General features: G+C 36.1%; 1 protein-coding gene across 2 annotated transcripts; it reads left to right on the forward strand.

Moving 5' to 3' along the window:
* Positions 1–1,997: 1,997 nt before the first annotated feature.
* LOC140881515 (biotin--protein ligase 1, chloroplastic-like) lies at positions 1,998–7,662 on the forward strand. Of its 2 annotated transcripts, XM_073286889.1 has the most exons (10): positions 1,998–2,103; positions 2,234–2,510; positions 2,991–3,052; positions 3,137–3,285; positions 3,427–3,547; positions 3,772–3,927; positions 4,494–4,539; positions 4,754–4,826; positions 6,042–6,118; positions 7,359–7,662. In XM_073286889.1, exons 1-10 carry the CDS (start codon positions 2,028–2,030, stop codon positions 7,399–7,401), a joined length of 1,080 nt encoding a protein of 359 aa, XP_073142990.1. In that variant the 5' UTR covers positions 1,998–2,027; the 3' UTR covers positions 7,402–7,662. The 2 variants fall into 2 exon arrangements, with proteins under 2 accessions (XP_073142990.1, XP_073142991.1); XM_073286890.1 differs by lacking the exon at positions 1,998–2,103 and having other exon boundaries at positions 2,353–2,510; positions 2,963–3,052.
* Positions 7,663–27,631: the final 19,969 nt, after the last annotated feature.

A 27,631-nucleotide genomic window follows, 5' to 3' on the forward strand; every position in this document is an offset into this window, starting at 1 on the left:
ACTACATATAAAATAAACTACATGCACTTAGCTAACAACAATATGAATGCAACAAAAATATAACAAACAATGCAAAACTAATCCCCCCATACTTATCCAAATCATTGCTCTCAATGCTTCAGAAATGCATACACAAACAAAGAAACATAAACACATGCAAAGTATAACAAAATGCAAATGAAACACAAGAACTCCCCTGGTTTATGTGGCGGCAGGTACATAATCCTCCTCCTCTTCAAACTCAGGCGGCGACACGTGGAAGGCAGGAGCTGGGGTGGCATACTGGTACTGGAATGGCTGCGGGTACTGCGGAGTGGCGGGAAAGGCTGAGGCATCAAGACCAAGCTGAGTGGTCATCCCGCATATCATGACATCCATGGCCTGAAGATGGGAAGTTTTAGCGGCCATATACTCATTCTGATAATGAGCAAACATAGTAAGCTCCTTGATAGAATCCTGGAGGGAGCGACGATGGGGCGGGGGTGGGCGTGCTGGAGCGGTGCTAGAACTGGCTCCACCTCCCGTAGGAAAATCTTTCTTCCGCTTGGCTTTCTTGTTGGAGACTATGGCCTTGTCCATGAGCCTCATCGGTTGCAGCCACTCTTCATCTCCTCGACTTTGCACACCGACTTTTACACATAGCTCGAAAATAATGGTAGGGAAAAATAAGCCCAAGGACGGAGTGTAGACGAACCTCCGTATCTCGCTATGGATCACCCTGCCCACATTGATCGGCCAACCCAAGTCCAATGCATATAGAATAGCGCGCTCAATAGTCATGTCGCTTGTATGTGAGATAAGCATCATTCGTTTGGCAACAAAGGCATACCGTGTGGCTGGTTCCAAGAGTAGGTAGAGATCCGGGAAGTGTTGATAGGTAAAAGGGTCATGCCATGTAACCCCTTCATAACACAATTGGTCGATGATTTCATGAAGATCCGGATCGGCTTTTACACTCTGATACAATCCATCATCGACCACAGTTGTTTCAAGAAGTACATTAATCATATTTTCATCAAACGAGACTATTTTACCCCGAACATATGCCTTCCCATCCTCACGCTCGGCCACATTGGCATAAAATTCACGAACAAGAGGGACTATAGCGGCCTTAGGTTGCTTACAAAACGTCATCCAATTTCGACGTTCAAGATCAATTGCCACCCCACTATATCTAAATGTAAGTTAAATGCCACGCTCAAGAATAGGAGAACGATGGAGTTTTGCATTATCATACCTTTCTTTCGCCGCTTGATTCACAAATTTCCTGGCGAGACCCGTCGACAAGGGGGATGCCGCGGCGGGTTGGCTTGAGGATTCACCCGTTAATCAAACTCTTTTTGGTGGCATAATGATTGAAAATATTAACGAGTCTAGTGGCGGCAACACAAGTGACTTACAAAGATACCAATTTGCAGGCACGACAGCGGCGGTGTATGGTGGCGATGAGCTGGGTGGTGGCTGGAGTTGAGCAGGGACGGCCGGTGATTGAGCAGGTCCGGCATGGTTGAATAGGGGCGGCGCAGGACAGCAGTAGGGCGGAGGAACGACGTTGATGAAATTGGGCTGGAGCGGTGGCCGAGCAGGGTCTGGGATGATGATGAAGGACGCAAAAACAGGTGATTCCCTGAGAATTATGGAAGAAAAAGATTGTGAGAGTGAGAATACTTCTGAAAAAGTTTTGAACATGCCTAGACGGCGTCTTTTAGAACCTAGGCGCAGCCTTTTAAAATGCTGATTATATTAATAAAATACAAAAGCTCTTCAGCAGCTCACGAACTATTAAACAAAGCCTCGCATTCGGCTTGAAAAAATTTTGAACATATTCAAGTTTGATAATATCGCATACGAATCAAATATTATTGAGTCAATTCAAAAAGATAATCGGTTCGATTTGTTCACTGTCCAGGTGGCATACACCATTTTATTTTCTGGACCAAAGTTTGGGCTTTTATACGGGCTAACATTTGGGCCTTTTTCGATTATTTTCAAAAACATGTTGCGCTCTGTTTTCTCCGCCGCCTCCCATGCTAAGAGTGGGAGCTCGCCGGTGCTCTCGAAATCTCACTTCCCTGCCCAATAATCCCTTCGCCTCGATCACAAGTAAAAACTCTGCAAATTTCTCTCTTTTTTTGTGTATTTCCTACGAGTTTTTGTGTTATGCCGGCATGCTGTACGTTGTGTGCGCGAATCGCTGATCGATCGATGTTTTTTTTTCTTTATTGCTGTGTAGAAATGGAGCTGCAGTCACCTACGAAGTTGGTTCTGTGCGGGAAATCGACTGTGGAAAATGAATTAGCCAGGTGCTTGAAGAGTAACAACAGATTGAAGCTCCCCGATGGTTCTCCTTTAAATGTCGTCTTGAATTCGGAGATAGAATGCAGAGATAGGACTGAAAACGACGGAATTTTTTGCGTGAAATCGTACATGAGTTCGCTCTCGACTTCTCGTTTTGGAAGGCTGCTTGTTTACTCTCCGAAATTGGCTTCCACGCATGATGTTGTCTCACAGTAAGATCAATTACGCTTTTTTTTTTTTTCCATGCTAATTAGTTTTTCTTCTTCTTTTAATTCTACGTGAATTTAAAGGTGTGATCTTTGATAAAGTTTGCGTGCTCATTAAATGTGATGCATCATAATCAGATTTCTGGCTATCGGGTATGCGTATTAATTTACTAATCCAAGCACACTCTAAATTTAAACGTGAAGCACAGACGCAAGGAAAGATTTTAAGTTTCAAGTGAATTATCTATGCAGTATGAAGTGATTTAAAATTATTATGGGTAAATTGAGCTAATACGATGTTGGATAAGCATTCGGTTTTTGTGTTATTAAGTCAACCAATGTAGTTTTAAGTCCAAGTGCCAAAGATGGACTCGGGGTTATTTTGAGAAGTTTCAAGTCCACTCTTTCTTGTACAGAGAAAGCATATTGCTTCGTATAATATTTGTTCCTTTGAACAGTGGAATATTTTGTCAACATTTTTGGCAGTAATTTTGAGGAGTTGCCCGTTGGTGGAGTATGTGTTGCTGATGTACAGTTCAAAGGCAGAGGTAGTAACATTATTTCCGCAATATATGTCTTGGAATTTCATGTAACATTTTAGTGAATTTTGTCTTATGTTTTGGTGCGCGAAGGACGGTCAAAAAATGTATGGGAATCACCAAAAGGGTGCCTTATGTATTCATTTACAATACAGATGGAGGATGGCCGAGTTGTCCCATTGGTGCAGTATGTGGTTAGTCTGGCGATGACTGAGGCAATTAATGATGTTTGTCGGAAAAATGTAAGAGCTAGTAGCTGACCTTTGGTTTCTTTGAATTATGAAATCAAAATTCATGCATTTCTTCTTCTTTTGCTTTTTATCGGTAGTTGGCATTTCAAACCTTCATTTTAACATTTGCTCTTGGCTATTATAATTTTTCAGGGCATGCCGCATCTTAACGTCAGAATAAAATGGCCAAATGATTTGTATTTAGATGGTGCTAAGGTGGGAGGAATTTTGTGCACGTCAGTATATAAATCAAAGAAGTTTAATGTTAGTGCTGGTAAGCAGTTTAATTGGTTGATATTGCACAACTGCAACTGTAACCGTTAATGTTACTTCAATTTATAAAAATGTTGTGCAATGTTTCCCCTTTTAATTTGGTTACATTGCTTTCACTTTCGAGACAAGTTGTGATTGAATACTGAGTATGCTCCACAATATTTAGAGTTGCTTCACCATTGCTGAAAAAATATTTGATCGAGATTTTAAAATATATTTTTGCAGGGATTGGCTTGAATGTTAGTAATGAGAAACCGACAACATGCTTGAATTCAGTTTTACAAGGATTGACACCATTCATTTACCAATTGCAACTTGAAGATATCATTGCAGCTTTCTTCAACAAATTTGAGAGCTTTTATGACATTTTCATAAATCAAGGTGATTGTCTTCCTGTATTTCCGTTATGACTTATTTACTTGATTTTATTTAATCTTTACACTCGGTATGCTAAAACAGAAAAGAAGCTTTTGCTTCCTTCTTCGATCGAATATTTTAGCTTTATGTAGTTTAAAGCATTCTATTAACTGAGATTTTAGATATTTATAAATTTATCTGATATGATTATATTTCTGTTAAGGGTTTCAGTTGTCTCATATTTGAACATTTAATAATAAATAGATCTCTGTGTTGCTTTAACATGCATTTTTAAGAACTTCAAAAAAAAAAAATTATGCCAAATAACTGGTCCTTCAAGGTGGTTAACTATAAATGAATTGAGATTTGAGATTAAAATTAAGGTTTTGAAATTGATGATTTTAAGATTGACCCATTCAAATTTTTATTTGGATCAGTCATCTTTGAAATTTTCATTTGTAACTATTTTAGACTCCTGTGCTCTTTCTTGTTAGTTTTGAACAGTTACATAGATATTTACTGTTGCCAAACTTTAATCTATGATTCCTTGTCAGGAAAAGATATAATTTTTGTTTTCGGCTATCATGCAGGCTTTCAAACTCTTGAAGAATTATACTACAAGACGTGGTTGCACAGGTGAAAATACATAGTTACGATTCTTACCATGTGCCACCATTGATTATGGGCATGAGGGAGAACTGCATCCTAGGTTTATCTCATGTTGCACAGTTGCACTTGAAATATATTCATGTTTGACACGAATACGAAAGCGCTAGCGCAACACTCACCCTCACACGTATGGTCATTTTGACAATTTTAATTTTTTCTTGAATTTATCTCTTCCACACAGTGGACAACGAGTCATTGTTCAGGAAAAGAATGAGAAGCGGGAATCAGTATCAGAAGATGTGGTCATAATCCAGGTGACTGGACAATATAATCGAAATATAGTTTTTATCCTCATTGAGACTTGTGCTTTATCCTAAAATTTTATTCGTCTTTCTTTTTCCTTTCTACCCTATATAAAATCTCCTTGCATTTCTTTGTCCCAAGAGTTTTCTGTTGAAATTTTAGTCTCTAGCACAATATTTAATTAGGGGTCATCTGCATTTCTGGGACAAAAATAATTTTACGTAGTGAAACACTATTGGATAAGTTTGTTTGGCCAATGATATTCTCCACGTTGCATCAGCTGTGCTAAATGCTATCGTTTTGAAAAGCCCTGGTCCAGTCTTCTTTGAGTATGATTTAAATATATTTTTTATTAATTAAATTAGGCATATGCCTCAAGTAAGTTATTCTATTGAATTCAGCTCCATTTTGACGCATATTAACTTCTCTAGAGAAAACTATACCGGGGAATAATAATCAGAAAGAGAGTACGTACCTATTTCAGAAGGTGATGCATTTTTGTGGGAGGAGCGTGAAGTACTGAGAAGAAGTATCAGTTCTAGCTTAGAGTGACTCTGATCAATATAGAGCTATTCCTGGGGATGGTTAAATTAATGGCCCTGATATGTGTGTTTATTTTAGAAAAGAAGACCTCTCCCATGAGACACTAGGGCCATTTTGACAAAAAACAAAAACCCTGCGAATCCTGTGAGATATATAGCACAAATAACTGAGTTTTTATAAGCAACCATATCAATGCTTCAAGCAAATATAACTTCCTAGATCCTTGTTATATCATGTGTATGTTCTGAATTGTAGAATCCCAAGCAAAGGTAAACTTTTAGTTAAATTTTTTTGCTCCATAAAATGCGAACTTTTAACACCCAATAAATGCTATACCAACTGGCGACTACACACGGTCAACGATGACCAAGTTTTGGATTGAGGCCGCAAGTCATGTGAATTGTTTTCATGCGGCTCTATGCTTCTGCAATCATTATCTGTGTTTCAAGCATATGAATGATTGCAAAAGCGGGGGAATCAATCCATTCTCTATATTTTTGTGCTTGCATACAATTCTTTTTTCTGCTTTTTAAGTTTCACATGTTCTTTTCATAATTCTGATAAGTAAAGAAAGCTATAGCAATAAGAATGATCCATTCAACTGTTGTGTTTGCATAATTATTTTTGGCTAAAAATGCACATTAGTATCTATCTGCAATAAGAGTGGCCTACTCGGTATACAGGGCTTAACAACTTCCGGTTACTTGTTAGCTGTCACTGAAGATGGTCAAACATGCGAGCTTCATCCAGATGGAAACAGGTATTATTATACCTTCCCATCACCAGAGATGTACTTATTTCTCCTTTCACATAATTTTGCATCTTCAAATGATTTGTGGATATCTTACATCGTTTTTGCCAACTAAGAGGAAGTACCAAGGCATGTAACCTAATGAATAGTGTTGAAAGTTATAAAAATAATTTCTTGGAAAGAAGAATAATGCTTCTCATCCGAATTGGAGAGCATTGGTTTAGTTAATATGTAGTTCTTCCTACAGTTACGAAAGCTTGAGGCAGACGAAGGAACGTGTCCAAAAGCCTAGTCACAAATCTCAAGGCGAGGCATGCACCTTGCCAATCAAAGGCGCCCTATAGTACAATGTTCTAGAATCTAATGCATGAAGAAAATTATGTCATATCATTTAGTACATATTCTTTTCATGAACGCTAAAACCAATATCAATTTTTGCTCAAGCAAACTCGAAATGAGTCAAATGACTCATGAAAAATTCATTTGATTCATAATTCCTTCATAAAAGACACTCTTAAAGCTAACCTTCCTCTTAACATTTAAGCAGCACAAGAGGCTTTTGCCTAATAGTCAAGACTGTGTTCCACTAAAATAGCGTTTGTCCTATTCAATCGAATACTGAGTAGTCAATAGCTTTTATAATGTGGTTCATTGAAGGTCTCATATTTGTCATTCCCCCAATGACATTCCATGTTTTGACATGAATTATTGTGCTTTTACTGGATACACAACTCAACTGTCACCATAATATTCTTTCAATAAATCTACTATCAAACTAACTTATATGAAGTCATAGAACATTACACTAGCTAATTTTGTATTAATGTGCCATCAAAACTAAAGTCCAACTTAAAACATGCAGATATATGAAACGTGAATTCTTATAATCCACACAAATCTCGTGTTGCTATCCAAATTATAACCTGTATTTCTACATGTTGCATAATAAAGCATTATCCACACCTAGTTGTTCAATGCAAATCTTCCACAAAACTTGATACTCCCCACTTGTTAGATTGCTATGTTATTTTGAATATCCTTCGCAGTTGCCCAACACTTGTAATATTTTCATCGATCCCTTTTATGTTGTCAATCAGGTATCCAACCATCATTCCATATGATATATTTCAAATAGCATGATCTTCAAAATGCTACATGTAGTACTTAACATTTATGTCCCATGTGGTTTTTCATTTAATATTTGTTTATTTTCACTTGGACTGACTTGATATACTCCATGTGGCTACAGCTTTGATTTCTTTAAAGGACTTGTCAGAACAAAACTGACCTGAAGATGCTGCCTTTTGGTGAGAATGTTGTTTTCCAGAGTCTGCTTTCTTACATCACATCCTAACTGGCATATACTCGAGACTTTTTCCTCAATCTCTTCTTGTCTCCACAATTTATGTTTTTAGACATAATTAAGAAAATAGAATAATGGTCTTATCATGTACTTAAGGCTGATGCTTACAGCATACCAGATTTTAATGACTGCACAATTAATGTTATAATGATTGTTCAATTCGTTTGATGATGACTTGGGATGTTGCTTAGTTTTTCTTATGTTTTCTTGTCTGCTAGTGTTGGTGTGACCCTTATGGTGTCGTTATTAGATGAATGAATAGCGGTAGAATTACACCGGATTTTTCTATGTTGCATGGATGAATTTCACTCAGTATAGTGTTGCTAGATGAAAGCTTTTGGATTCTTTAAACGTGGTGTAAGCCCCATGTAAAATATATGAGATGCACGTGATCAAATGGTGAAAAAAAATAATGTGTTGATTTGTTTTGAAATAATGTGTTTAAAAATATATTTTCCTGTAAATATTTTTTTTTTTTTTTTTTGTGATGTGGGAACCCGCAGCCGCTATCTCTCGGTGTGCTCTGGGTAAACCCCCTGACTAACGCAATAGCCTGCAAACTACGTCAGTCAGGTAAATCACACTAGGCAAGCAACCACACTAAGCGAGCCCTGTGTGATAGGCTAGTCCAAAAAAGTGTTGGCAGGAGGAATTGAACTCCTGACCTATGGCCAAGAGTTCACCTACTCGACCAACTTGGACATCCCTTGGGGGATATTATTGATTTTCTTGAATACAGTTGCAGTGAGGAGAATTGAAGCTTTTTTTTGTTTTGTTTAAAGGTTCAGTATAAGTTACCGAGTGTCAAATCCAAGTACAGACCGTAAGTTAAGACATTGTTTGATTTAATGTATTATTAATCTATGTATAATTTATCTAATTCAATATCGCTTATTCTTGGCATATTATTTATCAATCTATTAATTATTAATTTTACATCAATCAAATCAAATAAATTATAATATATCAAATCAAATAATATATTAACTATTATTTTTTATTTATTTTTAATTATATTATATTACTTATCTATGTATTACTTATTTCATCACTCAAATCAAACGGTATGCGTTGTCAATTGATTTAAATACTGATATTGCGCATAAGAAAGAAGATAATTATTTTTAAAAACTTTGAATAGTTTTTTATTAAGCATTCGTCTTAATAAACAGAAAATGCACATGCGAAGTCATATGAACATATATGATCAAATCTTAAATTTCAATTCAAATATCATGTAGAATGAGATCGACCTGATAACTGAATCGTATGTTACCTCGATTTTGTTAAAAACTTGATAAGAACATCTCCGATCCAACACCGAAAGACATCGATTTTTTACTCAAACTAGCGACATCATCTTCGCACACTGTGAATCCATTTCAATTTTAACTTGAATACATGTTTTTCGACTCAATCGCTCTCATATAAATGTATTTATGGTTACAGCAACACAATCGTCAGGCGTTGCTTCTGAATTGTAATAATTGAGAAAGTTCCCCCACAAATCAATTACATATCGCAAACATCGCGGCCAAGATTGCTGGGGACAGGGCAAATTTAGCTCTCATACATATTATATCTTACTATGTTATTAAAGAAAAGTATCACTTAGTAAACGAATTAAAATTAATTTGGTAAAGTCAAAGACAAAATATCTAAAATATCCTTCAAAAAACAAAAATAAATAAATAAATAAATAAAATTTATATCTCTATTTTAAACCTCATTTGACAATGATAATCACCATATGTGTGTTTTCATTTTATTTTCTAATTTAAATTGATTTGAAACAAAAATATAATACATGTATACAATAAATAATGTTCATATTTTAATCACACACGCAACTCATTTTATTTTCAATTTTAAATTGATTTGAAACAATTATATAATATATGTATACAATAAATAATATTCATATTTTAATCACACACGCAACGTGTGTGCGCGCCTAGTACGACATTATATGCGAGGAATCAACATTTTTTAATTAAAAAACTTCCCTAATTTTATATAAAAAAAATTTCAAATCTTATTTCCAAATTTCACAAAACATGTGAGACCGTCTCACAAGTAAATTGTATGCGAGAGATCTCTGACCCGATTCAATCTATGAAAAAAGTTTGTTTTTCATTTTAACTATGTATGGATTCGTGAGACCGTGTCTCATAAGAGAACGCTCTCCTAATTTTTCCCCAAAATTTATATCTTTAAAGGTCAAGAAACCATGAGCCAACGATATATTATGTGGGGTGTAGTCCAAATAATACCACCAAACAAATATATTTCCATATCATAATTTTTTGTTAGTATTACATTTATTTATCATTATCATATCTAATTTTCTTGTTATAATTATTAACGTCAAAACAATCGAAGGATCTACCGCTTGAAGAATAGTGTCGAGAAGTACTTGTGTGATAATAGTATAGTAATGAAAAATATCTAAATCTTCATGTGACAACACGGAGAATTCATGATGTAGGGTGCAATAATTGTCTCTGTTGGATATAGCGATCGAACCATGATGCTTAGTTGCACCATTATCACTTTTTCACCAGATAACTTTTGGTAAAATGACAAGCGCTCGGTCCTATAATTTGTGTCAAAATCAAGGTCATGAGTTCGATTCATATTGATTGCAAGAAGTGCAATTATTGGGAGGTAGATTGTTGGGTGCAATAATTGTTCTTGGTGGGTACAACGATCGAACATTGACGCTTTGACTGCTTTGCGGATTTGAGTTTTATAGCTTTGAATAAAGCGGCAAACACTCGATCATACAGATAAAATGAGAAATTTTCCATCCATCAAAATTCACAGCACGGACAATACTGTTCTGATTCTCAAGGATGGTGAAAACAAACCAAATTGTTTAGATACTACAGTTTTCATATATTGTTGTTTATACGGATTTAAAATTGAATTGTACTTATTTAATTTTGACCAGTTTGGATTTCAAATTCACAGTAAGTTCCAATCTATTGACTCGTTTGAACATATTTCAATATAAATAAATGCAGCAACCATCGCATTTGTAGGTATTTGAGATTGATCAAATTAATATTTGAGTTGAGGGGTTTTTTTTTTAAAAAAAATTTCACGCACGAAATTTTGAGACATAATTTTTTTTAAGGTTATTTTTTGAGACATAATTGATCGAATAATATATCCTAAAAATATGCAACAAAAGTAACATGAGGTTCCACTGACCGCTAGCAGAGGTTTGTACCTGTGTATGCACAGATGTATATATAAAAGATTAAAAAAAATCTGGTATCATAGTCCGACTTTTTATTCAATGCTAAATTTATTATTATTTCATTGAACATTCGTTGTTCACGCAAAAAAAATTTATTATGTATGTTGATCAGCATATTATTATTATAAAAAGATAAAATTGTATAAAAAATCTAGTAACAAAATTATAAGACGAAAAAACAATTTTTCTTATGTGCGTTGTATAGGAAGTTTGTAAGATTCACCTTCTACCATCATGTCTACATATGTACGAGGCGGGCCGGCCCATCTTTTAGGCGGGTTGGGAAAACATCAACCAAACCCACCTATTTTAAGTGGTAGGACGGGCTAACTTGACGGATTCACGTGTAAATTGACGGGTTTTTGTGGCACCCGCAACCCACCACAATCCACCGTTAGGCGGGCCGGCCCATCTTCTAGGCGGGTTGGGAAATTATCAACCCAACCCACCAATTTTTTATGAAGAAACGGGCCAACCCAACGAACCTAGTCCATTTTGACACCTCTAACCATGTCTCCGGCCACCTCAGCCGTGTCGGCGATGGACACCACCGGCGAATAAGGCGCCAAGTGGGGTGCAAACGAACCGAATCGAGTCGAATAATGGTAAAATTTTAAGGTTCGAATTCGGCTCGATAAGAGTATATTCGAGTTCGAGCTCGATTCGAAGTTCGATAATTTCAAATATTTTGGCTCGAGTTCGGCTCGAAATGAAGTTTGAGTTCGAGTTTGGTTCGAAATATTCGAACCTCTTCGTGAACTATTCGGATATTATGGTTCGAAAGCTCGAAATGTATATATATTATTATATAATTATATTATATTAATTAAATATTAAGACTCGCGAACTATTCGTGAACTATTGAACAGAGTAATTTCGGCTCGAGCTCGGTTTGAAAAAAAGTTCGAACATGTTCGAATTCGGCTTGAGTTCGATAAGCTCGAATACGAATCAAATATTTATCGAGCGATCTCGTAAAACTCACGAACAGGTTGGGTTCGTTTGCACCCCTAGCACCAACCAACAGGTTGTCCCCTTGCCGCCTCGGCCAGCTACCAGAAACATTAATCCCTTATAATACAAATTAAAAAAATAAATCTTCGGAATACAATTCTTGTAAAAATCACTATCACATCACTTGACATTTTATAGATGTCAATAATATTTTTAAACATAATAACTTAAAAATATTTGATACATATGTTAATTAATTCTAAATCCCACTTTTATAATTATATATAGTTACTGTTTTTAAAATTATCGGAAATATGATATCTGGTGCAATTACTACGAGGAATATAGTTGGGTAGCAACAAATAATGGCCTCTACTTGCACATCAGTTTAATGTAATTATAGCGTTTGTATTATAGTATGATTTATATTATTTTCTATTCTATCATTAGCATTATATATAGCTTTTGGTATAATATTGAACACTTGATTTTATATAAATCAAAAGCGACGGATGATAATAGATTTTAGTAATTTATACACAAAAATTTATAATAGATATTTAGTTCAATCAAAATTTATTTAAAATTTTTAAATCGAGCTATTCAGATATTATTCGAACCCAACTCAATATTATCGGGTATATATATGCTTTGAGAAGTGTTTTGAGATGGAGACGAGCCAACGAGGCGACCAGTGATTAAACTGTCTATCCCTCAACTTTATCTTAAATATAGTATTCTATCATCCAAATTTGCAATAGCGGAACTTTTTCTAGATAATTTATCGATGACGCCTCCCTCGTCCAATAAAAATGATCATTTTTTTGCCCTCTTTAATTGAATTTCCTGGATCCGTACATGTTTTGAGGTGTTCTAACTTTCTATGCGATAAATTGGGTTTCTGACTTGAACAACTCGGCTAATGATCACCTCGATGGGTGACTATTATAATTTTATTGTAAATTTGTAATAATGATTCAATATTGAAATTTTTTTTTGACGTAAGAATCCACACATGATACTATTCGATATGCATCGAGTAAACCTCTTGTTATTATAGTAGCAGATAAACCGCATTTGGCAATTCATGTGCAACAGGTTTGTCTGGGAAAATGTTAGTAGGGATAATCGAATTATTACTACTAAACAAAACTTTCACATACTTCACTAATTCGAACACTTCCTTAAGAGAGCTAGTGTTAGGATAACTAGTTCGAGGTAGCTTGCCACCTAAGAATGAGGGTGAGAACCAAGAGAGTTAAGAACTCAAGATAAAGAGAGAAATTGGTATTGACATTACATATATGTGGAATGCAGTATCGCTGATATTTTTAAGGCCTTAGTTGAACTTTAAAATTTAAGTCTCAAAATAATAGATTGTGTTTATTTTTTTTATTTTGATTAAAGAGGTTATTTTTGTGGGACCTCGAGTGCTAATCTCAAATCATAACATATAATCTATGTTAGTTCAAGTGAGGGCAACAAAGTAAGAAGCAAACCAAAATTTTTTTTTTATTAAGGGCACGGGTGCGTCTCTTAAGGGTGCGGGCGCGCGCTCCTCTCGGCCTTGGCACCCATGGTACCTTGGTTAGGCGCGGCCGCGCCATCGGGGCTGCGCGGGCACACCTAGCTTGCGGGTCTCCCTTCTAAACAGCTGAAAAATGATGATTTTGCCCCTGTTTTGATCCTCAAACATAATCTAACATATGTAGCATGGATCCAATATCAACATCTAGATTAAAACATGGAATATCATAAGGTGTTTAAGGATCAAACATTACAAGTTGTTATCACATCATCAAGCTTCTTGTTGATCAATACATACAACTAAACTTGCTAAGTTCATACAACTTATACAAAATCTTATCTAGAGAATATACATAAGATAATTGACAACTTCTACAACTCTAACCCGAAGTCACCATATCTACCTCAATCTTGTTCTTCTCACGGGCATTCCTGACTCATTCCAGCCCCACTTATTGCCATGCACACATACAAAACAAGACAATAGCAGGAAGTACTCTGGTGAGAATATAATTCTCAGTATAAAAGACATACATGCAATATCAACATATATCAACTTCAAGATATAAGAATAAATTGCATAATTTGTAAACGGACTTCGTTTGTTGAAATTTAAAGCCGCTCCAGGCCTCAAGATTTGAATAAAATCTTGGTGTTGAGATTTAAAGCCACTCAAGGCCTCAAGACTCATATCTGAACCTTGGATGGATCCATTTTCGATAGTTCTTATTCGATACGACATCAATATAACTTTAGTTATAATTTAAAGATCCACTACCTGTGATGGATCAAAAATTCAAATTCTAACTCTAGAACATAACATAGCAAGTATGTGATTTTATCGAAATAACTCAAGAATCACCGTTCTCGAGTTTCATATCACTTTCAATCGATGTCGTCTTATGCCTTCTTATTTCTCGTTCTTGCTTCTCGATTCTTTATGCTCCAAACTGATCAATAACATCAAGAGATCATACATCAAAATTTGCTCAAGTTCAATCAAACCTCAAGGCAGAAAACAATTTCAAACCTTAGCCAAAACTATCTCGGTTCGAAGGCTGAATTCCTGAACTCGTCAAACTTGAATCCAAAGCTGAAATGAATGATATTAAAACTATAAATATCAGCAAACTACTCAAGAACATCTAGCTAAAACAATCTAAACTAAAACTTGATCAAACTCTTGAACCGAGGCGTAACGGCATAAAATCGGTAACCGAAACTGAAATTTATCAATTCTATCATTCAAATACAACTCATATCAGCTATAAATCATCAACATATCAGCATAAACCAGCAATATCATAAGTTAAGAACATCGAATACTTTCCGAAAATCATGACAATTTCATCTAACATCCATTCTTTGATCTGGTTCCGAATAAATCATGCTTATACTATCAAGAACAAAAATATACAATCAAATTCTGAGTTATTCTTCATATCAATTTCGAAATATGCTGTAAAAATAATAACACTTACACCAAATCGAAGCTCTTGCCGAGAGGATCGCAGAACTATGCCCGAATCAAAAAATCGGATGGCCGGATCTTGAGATATTTAAATTTGAAGATGAAATCCCAAAGGAATCAAGAAGCTCTCGGTTTCTTGCTTCTTTTGTTTTTGAAAATATGATGAATAATACATGTATACACGTTTACATGCATAACAAGACAAGAGTCCCACTAAAAATGACATATTTGCACTTTGTCCCTTCAACTCTTCCTTAATTGCAAATTGGCCCTTGAAACTTTTTTTAATTCAATTTCAATCCTAAATAATTTAAGAATATTAGAATTTAAATCTAAACTCTAAAAATTCTCAAATTAAATATTCTTAGATTAAAATTAAATAATCTCGGATTAAATCAAATAATCCTGGGCCTTACAATTCTCCCCCTCTAAGATATGATTTCGCCCTCGATATCACATGTAATCTGTATACACATAAGATAAGGAAATAATAGAAAAACTGAATAAGACTCACATCAGTGAAATAACTCTGGAAATCTCTGTCTGATGTATGATTTAGTGTCCCAAGTAGCTTCTTCAACTCCATGTAGACTCCACTGAACTTTGACTAACTGAATAGTCTTGTTTCTGAGCTGCTTTTCTTTCTGATCAAGAATCTGTATCGGCTTCTCAAAGTAACTCAATGTCTCGTCAAGTTCAGCTTCCTTAGGTTGAATAACATGAGAAATATCAGGCTGATACTTCCGCAGCATAGATACATGAAAGACATCATGTATTCCAGATAAAGATGGAGGTAATACAAGTCTATAGGCAAGATCGCCTATCTTCTCGAGAATCTCATAAGGACCTATGAATCGTGGAGACAACTTCCCTCGCTTGCCAAATCTAACTGTGCATCTGAAAGGAGAAATCTTCAAGAATACTCTGTCTCCCTGATCAAAACATAAAGGTCTATGTCTGACGTTCGCATATCTGGCCTGTCTATGCTGAGCTGTTTTAATTTTGTGTTGAATAAGCTTCACTTTCTCAGTCATCTCTCGAATCATATCTGGCCCAAGTTCAGGTGCATCTGAAACATCATCCCAATACAGAGGAGATCTACACTTCTTCCCATATAACGCTTCAAATGCAGTCATCTCAATACTCATTTGATAGCTGTTATTATAAGAGAATTCCATGAGTGGTAGAGAATCTTTCCAAGTAGTGTTAAAATCTAACACCACAGCTCTAAGCATATCCTAAAGTGTCTGAATAATTCATTCTGACTATCCGTTAGTTTGAGGATGATATGCAGTACTCAAGTGTAAACGAGTACATAGAGCTTGTTGCAGACTGTGCCAAAAGTGCGATGTAAATCTAGGGTCTCTGTCAGAAACGATAGATTTAGGCACACCGTGCAATCTTACCACTTCTATGACGTACATATCTGTCATCTAATCATGTATATGTCATTTTGTACGGAATGAAGCATGATGATTTCGTCAATCTATCAATAATCACCCAAATGACATCACAACCTCTGGATGAACGCGGTAACTTCGTAACGAAATCCATGGAAATGTGATCCCACTTCCATTATGGAATAGACAAGCTATGCAATAACCCACCTGGTTTCTTTCTTTCAGCCTTCACCTGTTGACAATTCAAACATCGAGATACAAAGTTGGTGACATTAGACTTCATCTGTTTCCATCAATACTGATTTTTCAAATCATTGTACATTTTTTGCCACCAGGATGAATACTGAATCTACTACAGTGAGCTTCTTTCAATATCTGCTGTCTCAAATCTGAAACATCTGGAACCACAATTCTGTTATTCACATATAAAACATCATCAGTACTGACCTTATATTCGGATTGATGCCCTAATCTGACCATCTCAATCGATTTCTGAATACTCAAATCTGATTTCTGCGCTTCTTTGAATCTCATCAATAACTCAGGCTCAGCTCGAATAGCACAAATACAAATAGGCTTCACATCTGTTTTAAATACCAATCCAGCAGGACAACAATCATCTATTAAATGAGAAATACCGATAGTAGATAAAGATAGGGAACATATCTTTCGACTCAATGCATCCGCCGCTGCATTGGATTTCCCCAAATAGTATTTGATATCGCAATCAAAATCTTTCAACAAATCAAGCCATCTTATTTGCCTCATGTTCAGTTCCGACTGCAAAAATAGATATTTCAAGCTTTTATGGTGAGGTTAAATTTTAAACTTCTCACCGTAAAGATAATGTCGCCAAATCTTCGATGCAAATACAATGGCTGCCAATTCAAGATCATGAATTGGATATCTGGTCTCGTGTGGCTTCAACTGTCTCAAGGCATAAGCAATAACATGTCCTCGCTGCATAAGAACACATCCTAGTCCCCTGTGAGAAACATCACAGTAAACAGTGAAATCACCAGTACCTGAAGGGATAGTCAAAATTGGTGCAGTCGTCAGCCTCTTCTTTAGCTCAAGAAAACTGGTCTCTCATGCTTCAATCCAAATATACGGTGCATTTTTTTGTGTCATTTGTGTAACAGGCTTCGCAATAATAGAAAAATCCTTGATAAGTCTTCTATAATAACCTGCTAAGCCCATAAAATTATGTATTTTCGGAACTGAAGTAGGTCTTGGCCAACTGATCACTGCCTCAACCTTGTTCGGATCGACTGAAATATCATCACCTGAAATAATATTCCCAAGAAACACAACTTTCTGCAGCCAAAATTCACATTTGGATAACTTGGCATACAATTTCTCTGCTCTCAAAGTTTTCAAAATGAGTTCTTAGATGTTCAACATGATCACATAAATTCTTTGAATAAATCAAAATATCGTCAATGAAAATAATAACAAAGTCGTCCAGATATCTCTAAAATATTCTATTCATTAGTCTCATAAAAACTGCTGGGGCATTCATTAAACCAAACAGCATAACAATAAACTCGTAATGACCATACCTCGTTCTGAAAGCAGTCTTTGGAATATCTTCATCTCTCACTCGCAACTGATGGTAACCAGATCTTAGATCAATCTTGGAATATACTGACGAACCCTGCAACTGATCAAACAAATCATCTATTCTAGGCAAAAGATATCGATTCTTTACCGTTGCTTTATTCAGTTGCCGATAGTCAATACAAAGCCTCATCGACCCATCCTTCTTTCGTACAAACAGAACCGGAGCGCCCCAAGGAAAAACGCTCGGTTGAATGTACTCTTTTGCCAAAAGATCTTCTAAATTTTCTTTCAATTCTTTCAATTCCACTGGTGCCATTCTATAAGGTGCTTTTGATATCGGTTGTGTACCTGACATCAGTTCAATACTGAAGTCTACCTCTCGAGCTGGAGGCAATCCTGGGATCCCATCAGGAAAGACATCAGCGAATTCACTAACCACCGGCAAATCTGCCAAATTCGTGCTAGTTTTTATCATATCTACAGCATAAATCAGAAATCCCTCTGCTCCTTTCTGCAATAACTGAGTCATAGACAATACAGTTATCAAAGGAATTCTAGCTCGTGGACCCTTACCATAAAACTTTCATTCGTCTTCCATCTCTGGTCTGAATCGTACCACTTTCAAAAAACAATCGACTGTCGCCCTGTACTTGGTTAGCATATCAATACCGATAATGTAGTCGAAATCTAACAAACCCAGTACAATACAGTCTATCTCGATCATACTACCTTCATACTGTAGTATACAATTCTTAACTGATTTCACAGATACGATACCTGTCCCCAAAGGTGAAGAGACAGATACTACAGCGAACAATGTCTCAATAGGCAAAGCATTTGATATAACAAATTGTTGAGAAATAAACGTATGTGAAGCACCCGTATCTACTAGCACATAAGCATGATAACCATAAATAGAGAAGTTACCTACAATAACGTCATCAGGTGCTGCTGGAGCCTGCTCCTCAGTCAAAGCAAAGACTCGAGCTTGTTACCTAGGAGGTTGACTCACTGTCTGGCTTCCTCCTGGTCTCGACTGAAATGAGTGTACCGCAGAGGATTGCCTATCAGATTGAGGTACTGGTCGAGATGAACTTCCACCTGGTGCTCTCTCAGGACCAGGTTGCGAGCAAACTCTTGCAAAATGTCCCGTCTGGTGACAAATATGACAACTTACAAATACACCCCTACATTGGCCACTGGCATGACGACCTCCACATTTGTTGCAGTATACTCTAGAAGAACCTAAACTCTATCCAGACTTTAACTTCCTTTGTCCACTAGAGCTAGAAGAACTGCTACCTGCTTTCTTAAATTGCTCCCCTTTAGCTCTGAAGAAATCAATTCTACTACTACCACTTCCTCCCTTGAATCTGGGTGGTGGTGGTAGAATCTGTGACCTTGAGGTGGTCTGGCTGGCGGTGGTACAAACTGTGCTCCTCTCTGTCTCAGTATATTAGCTTCTGCTCCCTTTGAACGATTAAGGGCATCGGCAAAGTTATTTGGTCGTCCAGCATTCACTAAAATGAAAACATCCAGATTCAATCCATTTATAAACTGGTCAGCTTGAGCTTCATCATTGTCTGCTATATGGGGAGCAAATTTGAGCAGACTCGTGAACTTAGCAACATATTCTTCAATGTTCAACTGCTCTTGTTGCAGACTAGCAAACTCTGCTCCTTTTTCTTTATTATAGAAAACTGGGAAGAATCGTTGATAAAAATCAGTTTTAAATACAGACCAGGTAATGATTGTACCTCGATTCTCCAATGCTTTATTTGCTGCTATCCAACAACCTTTTGCAACGTCATGCAGTTGATGAACAAGTCTGATTTGACGATCATCTGAATAATCGAGGGATTCAAACAGCGGCTCTATATCTTCCAGCCAACTCTCGCAGTCAACAGAATTCTCAATTCCCTTCAATGTTGGCGGTTTAAAGGACTGAAATCTTTTTAACAGAGTTTCCATCGGAGTAGCAGTCGCATCCATCAGATCAATAGATGTACTACCCTAAGCGTTCGGAGGTTCTGTCACTGTCTGTGGTACTGGTGTTGGTTCTTCCGGAGGAATAACAACTCTCTTTCTAGTGACTGGTGCTTGTCGAGGAGGCATATCTGATATTCAAATATATTAGTGCACAATACAACAATATATCCGATTCAACCATTCTGTTCCAGTCCCCCCTCTGGTTGGCAAAATAATGCAGTCTCAGGAGATCGAGTTCTGATCAAGAGTCAAGTTTGATATAGTTTTCAAATAAACATACTCTCATAAAAGATAATCATATAATCAAATAAGAAATTCAAGTTCATGAGAGAAAATAAATCAATCAGACTCGATCTACCCCACTCATCTAACTCAGTCCAAGAACTAACTTCACTCTGATACGACCTGTTGTGGGGACCTCGGGTGCTAATCTCAAATCATAACATATAATCTATGTTAATTCAAGTTCGGGCAACAAAGAAAGAAGAAAACCAAATTTATTTTTTTTATGAACGGCGTGGGCGCGCCTCTTAAGGGCGCGGGCGCGCCTAGCCTGCGGGTCTCCCTTCTAAACAGCTGAAAAATGATGATTTTGCCCCTGTTTTGATCCTCAAATATAATCTAACATATGTAGCATGAATCCAACCTCAACATCTAGATTAAAACATGGAATATCATAAGGTGTTTAAGGATCAAACATTACAAGTTGTTATCACATCATCAAGCTTCTTGTTGATCAACACATACAACTAAACTTGCTAAGTTCATACAACTTATACAAACTCTTATCTAGAGAATATACATAAGATTCTTGACAACAACTTCTACAACTCTAACCCGAAGTCATCATATCTACCTCAATCTTGTTCTTCTCACGGGGGTCCCTGACTCGTTCCAGCCCCAGCTACTGCCATGCACACATACAAAATAAGACAATAGCCGGAAGGACTCCGGTGAGAATATAACTCTCAGTATAAAAGACATATACATGCAATATCAACATACATCAACTTCAAGATATAAATTATAGATTGCATAATTTGTAAACGGACTTCGTTCGTTGAAATTTAAAGCCGCTCCATGCCTCAAGATTTGAATAAATTCTTGGTGTTCAGATTTAAAGCCGCTCAAGGCCTCAAGACTCGAATAAAATCTTGGATTGAGTTTTAAAGCCGCTCAAGGCCTCAAGACTCATATCTGAACCTTGGATGGATCCATTTTCGATAGTTCTTATTTGATACGACATAAATATAACTTCAGTTATAATTTAAAGATCCACTACCTGTGATGGATCAACAATTCAAATTCTAACTCTAAAAACATAACATAGCAAATATGTGATTTTATCAGAATAACTCAAGAATCACCGTTCTCGAGTTTCATATCCCTTTCAATCGATGTTGTTTTATACCTTCTTATTTCTCGTTCTTGGTTCTCGATTCTTTATGCTCCAAACTGATCAATAACATCAAGAGAGCATGCATCAAAATCTGCTCAAGTTCAATCAAACCTCAAGGCAGAAAAGAACTTCAAACCTTAGCCAAAACTATCCCGGTTCGAAGCTGAATTTCCGAACTCGTCAAACTTGAATCCAAAGCTGAAATGAATGATATTCAAACTATAAATATCAGCAAACAAATCAGGAACATCCAGCTCAAACAATCTAAACTCAAACTTGATCAAACTCTTGAACCGAGGGCGAACGACATAAAATCTGTAACCGAAACTGAAATCTATCAATTCTATCATTCGAATACAACTCATATCAGCTATAAATCATCAACATATCAGCATAAACCAGCAATATCAGAAGGTAAGAACATCGAATACTTTCTGAAAATCATAAAAATTTCATTTAACATCTATTCTTCGATGTAGTTCCGAATAAATCATGCTTATACTATCAAGAACACAAATATACAATCAAATTCTGAGTTCTTCCTCATCTCAATTTTGAAATATGCTGTAAACATAATAACACTTACACCAAATTGAAGCTCTTGCATAAAGGATCGCAGAACTATGCCCGGATCGAAAATCGGATGGCCGAATCTTGAGATATTTAAATTTGAAGATAAAATCTCAAAGGAAATAAGATGCTCTTGATTTCTTGCTGTTCTTGTTTCTGAAAATCTGATGAATAATACATGTATACACGTTTACATGCATAACAAGACAAGTGTCCCACTAAAAATGACATATTTGCACTTTGGCCTTACAACTCTTCTTTAATTGCAAATTGGTCCTTGAAACTTCTTTTTAATTCATTTTCAATCCTAAATAATTTAAAAATATTAGAATTTAAATTTAAACTCTAAAAATTCTCAAATTAAATATTCTTAAATTATAATTAAATAATCTCGGATTAAATCAAATAATCCCAGGCCTTACAATTTCTTTTCTTTTTTTTTTAAAAAATAACTATAACGAATAGACTTTTACAAAATCAATGATATATTGACATTGTTTGCTAAATATATACCCGGCATTGTTATGTGTGTGTATGGCGCATATTAATTTCATGAAAACCATCATAAGGAAATTTTTGAAATATACTTAAAATAATTTTGCAAGATATCATGACATTTGAGTAAAAATAACAAATATACAATACTAGTAACAAAAAAAATAAAAAAATTGGGTCTTTTCTTAGACCTAGGCCTGAAACGATGGACTTGCTCGACTCATATCAGGTCTAGCTCTGATTGGATGATTACAACTGATGTTCTTTGTCCTATTTATATCTTTCTGTACTCTACTAATTATGATAGCCATTATTTCTACATTTTCTTTTACAAACACATGAAACTAAACTAAGGAAGTGTTTTAATGTTTTTTAAAAACAAAGAAGAAAAGAAACCAACGTAGTATTTGCAAACTCTTTTAAATAAATGATTATAGATTTTAATTTTTTTTCTTAACAATTTTGTGAATGAAAGATTCATAATCACTTTTTTTTTTTTTAGAAATTTCAAACACTATCTAAGTTATTTAGCTCTTAAATCCCTCTTATCATTGACCCATTTTTCTATATATGGATGAATATCAAATAAACATTTTTTCATATACAATGGTATTAGAGGGGGCATGAGCGACCCCTGCTTAAATTTTATGTGAAAATATCCTTAGTTTTTTTTTAAAATTATAGAGATAAATTATTATTATTATTATTATTAAAACACTAGAATATCGTTGAAACCCTTCTACTATTAACAACAATCTATGTTGAAGAGTAAAAAGAATTTTTTTTCATGCTTATTATTTTAATTCATCGAAGTTCCTCTTTGTCGATACTATTGAAATATATTGTATATTTATTGTATATTATGTTTTCTTTTATCTTGTAATATTTTATTTTTGTAATCTTTATCTTTCTTTTGTCTTTATTGTTATATATAAACATCCTATGTAATCATTCTTGAGGTATATGAAAATATCATTATCTCATTAGTTTCTACATGTTATCAAGAGCCCAGGGCCTACGCCAATAAACACTAACACTAGCCTCCAACCGTCGTCGCCGCCATCCCGTCACCAAAAAATCTTTCTCTGTTTTTTTTCCGATCGACTCTATGGCTGCCACTGGCACTATTTCTTCTCTCATCTCCTTCAATGTTGCTGCCCACGCATCCTTGAATCTCACCTCTTCGAACTACCTCTCTTGACGACTGTAGTTCACGACCCTCCTCATAGGTCATGATCTCCTTGGCTTTATTGATGGTTCTCATCCTTGTCTGGCCAAGATCATCACCACTGCCACCACGGCCACCGTCGCCGCCACTCACTTTCTCAATCCTAAGTTACCTCCTGGATCCGCCAAGACCAGTTGATCCTGAATATCATCATTGGATCAATGTCTCCTTTATTGTTTTTGTTTATTGCAACTTCCAGCGCCTTTGCTGCCGCCTGGAACACTCTTGCCCTCACCTATGGCAAGCCTTCTCGTGGTCGCATCACTCAACTCAAGACGTAACTTCGAAATCTGGTAAAGGGCTCTCAGTCCATTACTGAATTTATGCAGTTCATCAAATCCAAAGCTGATGAACTCGCTCTCGTGAATGCACCTCTCGATATTGAGGACCTTATCATCAAGGTTCTCCATGGTCTGGACGATGACTACAAGGAACTCGACAATGTCATCCAGGAGCGGGACACTGCAATCTTGTTTGAGGAGTTACATGAAAAACTCCTCAATCATAAAGCTCATATTAATTCTTGTCGGGATGCTACCGTCCCCCTTCCAGCCTTGGCACTACCTTCGCCCACTCTAACGGATCCTACCGCCGTCACGCAACCCACTGCCGTCAGCTGCCGTCTTGGCTCTTGGCCCTCTTGGCCGCCACCGAATCCCAACCAGTCGGTGCCTGGTCAGCATGCACCGGCCTGTATCTCGGGCGCTGCCAGCTCTGCAGTCGTCAGGGCCACTCTGCCCATCGCTGTCCGGATTTTCAGTATCTGCCAGCTTCTGCACCTACGCATGCGCCTCACCCTGGACCGCCTGCCTCCCATTCTGCTGCCTACATGCTTACCCCATCCTCTTCAACTGACTGGATCCTTGATTTTGGTACCACTCACCATGTGACGTCTGATCTTGCCAATCTCTCCATGCATGCTCCTTATGTTGGCTCTGATGGTGTTGTTGTTGGTAATGGTGTTGGCCTTCCCATCACTCACACGAGTTGTCTCTTACCGCCTTCTACTTCGTGCTCCCTGAAGTTCCCACATGCCCTTTGTGTTCCCTCTATTAATAAGCAATTTTTATCTGTCTCTCAACTTTGCAAATCTAATGATGTTGTTGTTGTTTTCTCTTCCACTGCCTTTCAGGTTAAGAATCCTCAAACCGAGGTCATTCTCTATCAGGGTCCACTTAAGGGCGGTGTGTTCTCCTGGTCTGCATCCACGCCTTCTCCACCACTGACATTCTCGTTCTCTGTCGTGTCCTTGCCTGTCTGGCACAGTCGTCTTGGTCATCCGTCTGATCGAGTCTTACGTCAGTTACTCGTGTCTAAGTCATTATCATATTTTAGTTCTGCGTTGCGTCAATTTAATTGTAATTCCTGTCAGTGCAATAAAAATAAAAAATTACCCTTTCATGACTCATCTCTTTCTTCGCAATTTCCACTTGATTTAGTTTTTTTTTTTTTTTTTTTATGTTTGAACTTCGTCAGTTCTTTCTTATGATGGTTATAAATACTATGTTTTATTTGTTGACCATTCCAGTAAATATATATGGCTTTATCCCATAAAACAAAAATTGGATGTTCTTTCTGTATTTTGATGTTTTAAATCTCTCGTCGAAAAACGGTTTAATCGTCCTATTATCACCTTATACACTGACAATGGTGATGAATTCCCGGCCCTCAAAGAATTTCTTGGTTTGCATGGTATTTCTCACCTAACCACACATCCTCACACTCCTGAGCATAATGGCTACTCCGAACGTCGTCACTGTCATATTGTCGAAAAAGGTCTTGCCCTCCTTCACTATGCGTCAGTACCTACTCGTTTCTTGCTATATGCCTTTGCCACTGCAGTTTATCTCATTAATCGGATACCTAAACACAAAATTTGCTACAAATCCTCTTTTGAATGTCTTTTCACTGCTTCTCCTAATCTCTCCAAGCTTCGTATCTTTGGGTGTCTGTGCTATCCTTGGCTTCGCCCCTACGCTCCGCATAAGCTCTCCCACAGCTCTTCTCCCTATGTCTTCCTTGGTTACTCCCTTACTCAGAGTGTCTATCTGTGTCTTGAGCCTTCCTCTGGCAAAATATTTGTCTCGCGTCATGTTGTTTTTGTTGGTCTGAGTATCCTTTGTTGGTGATCGGTTAACTCGTGCCCGAAAACGCAGCAAAAATTTAAAATTTTATTAAAAGAAAACCGAGCACTTGTGTAGCAATAAAAAACAAACAACCATAGGGTATTTAAGAATTTTACTTATTAATCTCAATAGATTGATTTATGGCTCCAACCAAATTGTGAACAACTTGGCTCTTGAAGTGGTAGACACTATCTACAAGCTTCCAAGAGTACACCTTGCTCAAAATGGATTCAACACTTCAAGACTTCGAATTAGGTCCACGACTAGATGATCTAGATCCGCTCTAAATATGCATTAGAATATTTAGAGTATTTTGTATTGAGATTTCTTTTTCTTTCTTCCTCAAAAGAAAAAAAAAACTTGGAGAATATGGAGAATGAAGTGCACGGTCAAGGCTATCAAAAAATGGAATGAATATATGTGTGAAAATTGATTATAATATAATTTTGGTCAAGAATTAAAATGATACAATTAAAACCATGCATAGAAAAGTTAAAGATTTGCATGGAAAATTTCATTCATCCTTCCAACCCTTCAATTACCTCACACATATATTTTATATGCATATATATATATATATATATATATATATTATATACATGTTTTTGAACTTATTTAATTAAACATTAAACTTAATCCCAATAAAGTTTAAATAATTAATTAAATCTAACTTGAACTCATTCAAGTTCACTAGTATATAATTATTCAACACTATATTAATTTGAGCTCTACTAGACTCAATAGTGTTTAATTAATTCAGCACTTGAATTAATTTAATTATTTATACATTACAAAGTCTAGTAGTGTTAAATTAATTCAAGTCTTAAATTAATTAATTAAGTTCAAAATAATAGTTTAGAAAATCATCATTTTCATAAACTAATTATTTTAAGTCAACTTTTAATCTTGGAACACATTCACAAATTAAAAGTTACTTTTTCATTTATTCTCCAATTTAGAAGTCAAACTTCTAATTTATTTTACTTATAAACATGATATGAACCTTGATGTATAAGATTAGCAAACACGATTATAATTTGAATCGCGCCCTCTAACCAATAAACAAAAGATCCAAAGTTTTGCCCAATCTTTGAAACAAGTAAAATTGATAGGATTTTGGATTTTCACCTTTAATCGACGGTACGATTAACAACAGAAATCACGGCAGTTAAAACCAAAGAAAACCTTCAGATAACTTGTATCTGACAATTTTCAGTGAGAAACAATCAACAAATGCTTTCAAGTAATTAAACCGGAAAAAGTTTGATTTGAAAAGCCAAAGCAAAGCTTTGAATAAAATTCTAGAGAGAATTTCAATAATTCGTATATAAACTGAATCTGAATTATTATTAATAAAATAAACAAAAGTATTTATAGTTTACAATCAAAAAAATAAAAGATAACGCAAATATAGTCTAAAGATATCAAAGATATCATCTAGAAAGTTTTCTAGTATAATTAAAACTCTCAAAAAAATGAAAATAACATCAAAATATCAAAATCCCGAACACACACACAACACGCCAAAGTGTGTGTAAATTTCCGGAAAAACTCGCTCGCTCGAGCGGATGTGCATGCTCACTCGAGCGAGGAATACTCTGCCTCGCACTTTCTCCTGCGCTCGCTCGAGCGGACGTGGATGCTCGCTCGAGCGAGAAACAATATGCCCGAAAACTTTCAATGCGCTCGCTTGAGCGAGATTTGGTTGCGCTTGAGCAAGACCTCTTCTGTCTTACTTTGATTTCTTCATTCATGTCGACTCTCAACACTTCAAGGACGCTATGCAACTCTCAAATTAATTCTCAAGTGCTCCAACTTGATTGCCATGAATTCCAAACCCTTCAACTCTCGAATGTAAATCACGGAATAAATCTTGGAATAATATGAATCTTCGAGTGCTTTCTAGATTCATATCAGACTCCCCTTCTTCAAAAAGATTTGTCCTCAAATCTTGCCTCTTACCTTGTGTGTAATTAACTCTACATTGATCAATCATGATTAATTTTCTTGCAGTAAATCCCTTTTGCTTGTTCATCAAAACATCTCCTATAACCTGCAAAGAAGAAATAACCAAGCTCGGGATTGAACCGACTATATCAGCACAATGAGATAAAACCTCTTTATACATAAGTACTTTGGGGATTTTATTCATTTGCACTAAAATTTCAACCT

The sequence above is a fragment of the Henckelia pumila genome, chromosome 2 (assembly GCF_033568475.1).
Source record: "Henckelia pumila isolate YLH828 chromosome 2, ASM3356847v2, whole genome shotgun sequence".
Classification (NCBI taxonomy): domain Eukaryota; kingdom Viridiplantae; phylum Streptophyta; class Magnoliopsida; order Lamiales; family Gesneriaceae; genus Henckelia; species Henckelia pumila.

Coding starts and splice junctions, on each gene's coding strand:
- LOC140881515 (XM_073286889.1), top strand. CDS start 2,028: ATGCTAAGAGTGGGAGCTCGCCGGTGCTCTCGAAATCTCACTTCCCTG. Junction 3,053..3,136: donor TGTACAGTTCAAAGGCAGAG/GTAGTAACATTA, acceptor TGGTGCGCGAAG/GACGGTCAAAAAATGTATGG. Junction 4,827..6,041: donor AAGATGTGGTCATAATCCAG/GTGACTGGACAA, acceptor CTCGGTATACAG/GGCTTAACAACTTCCGGTTA.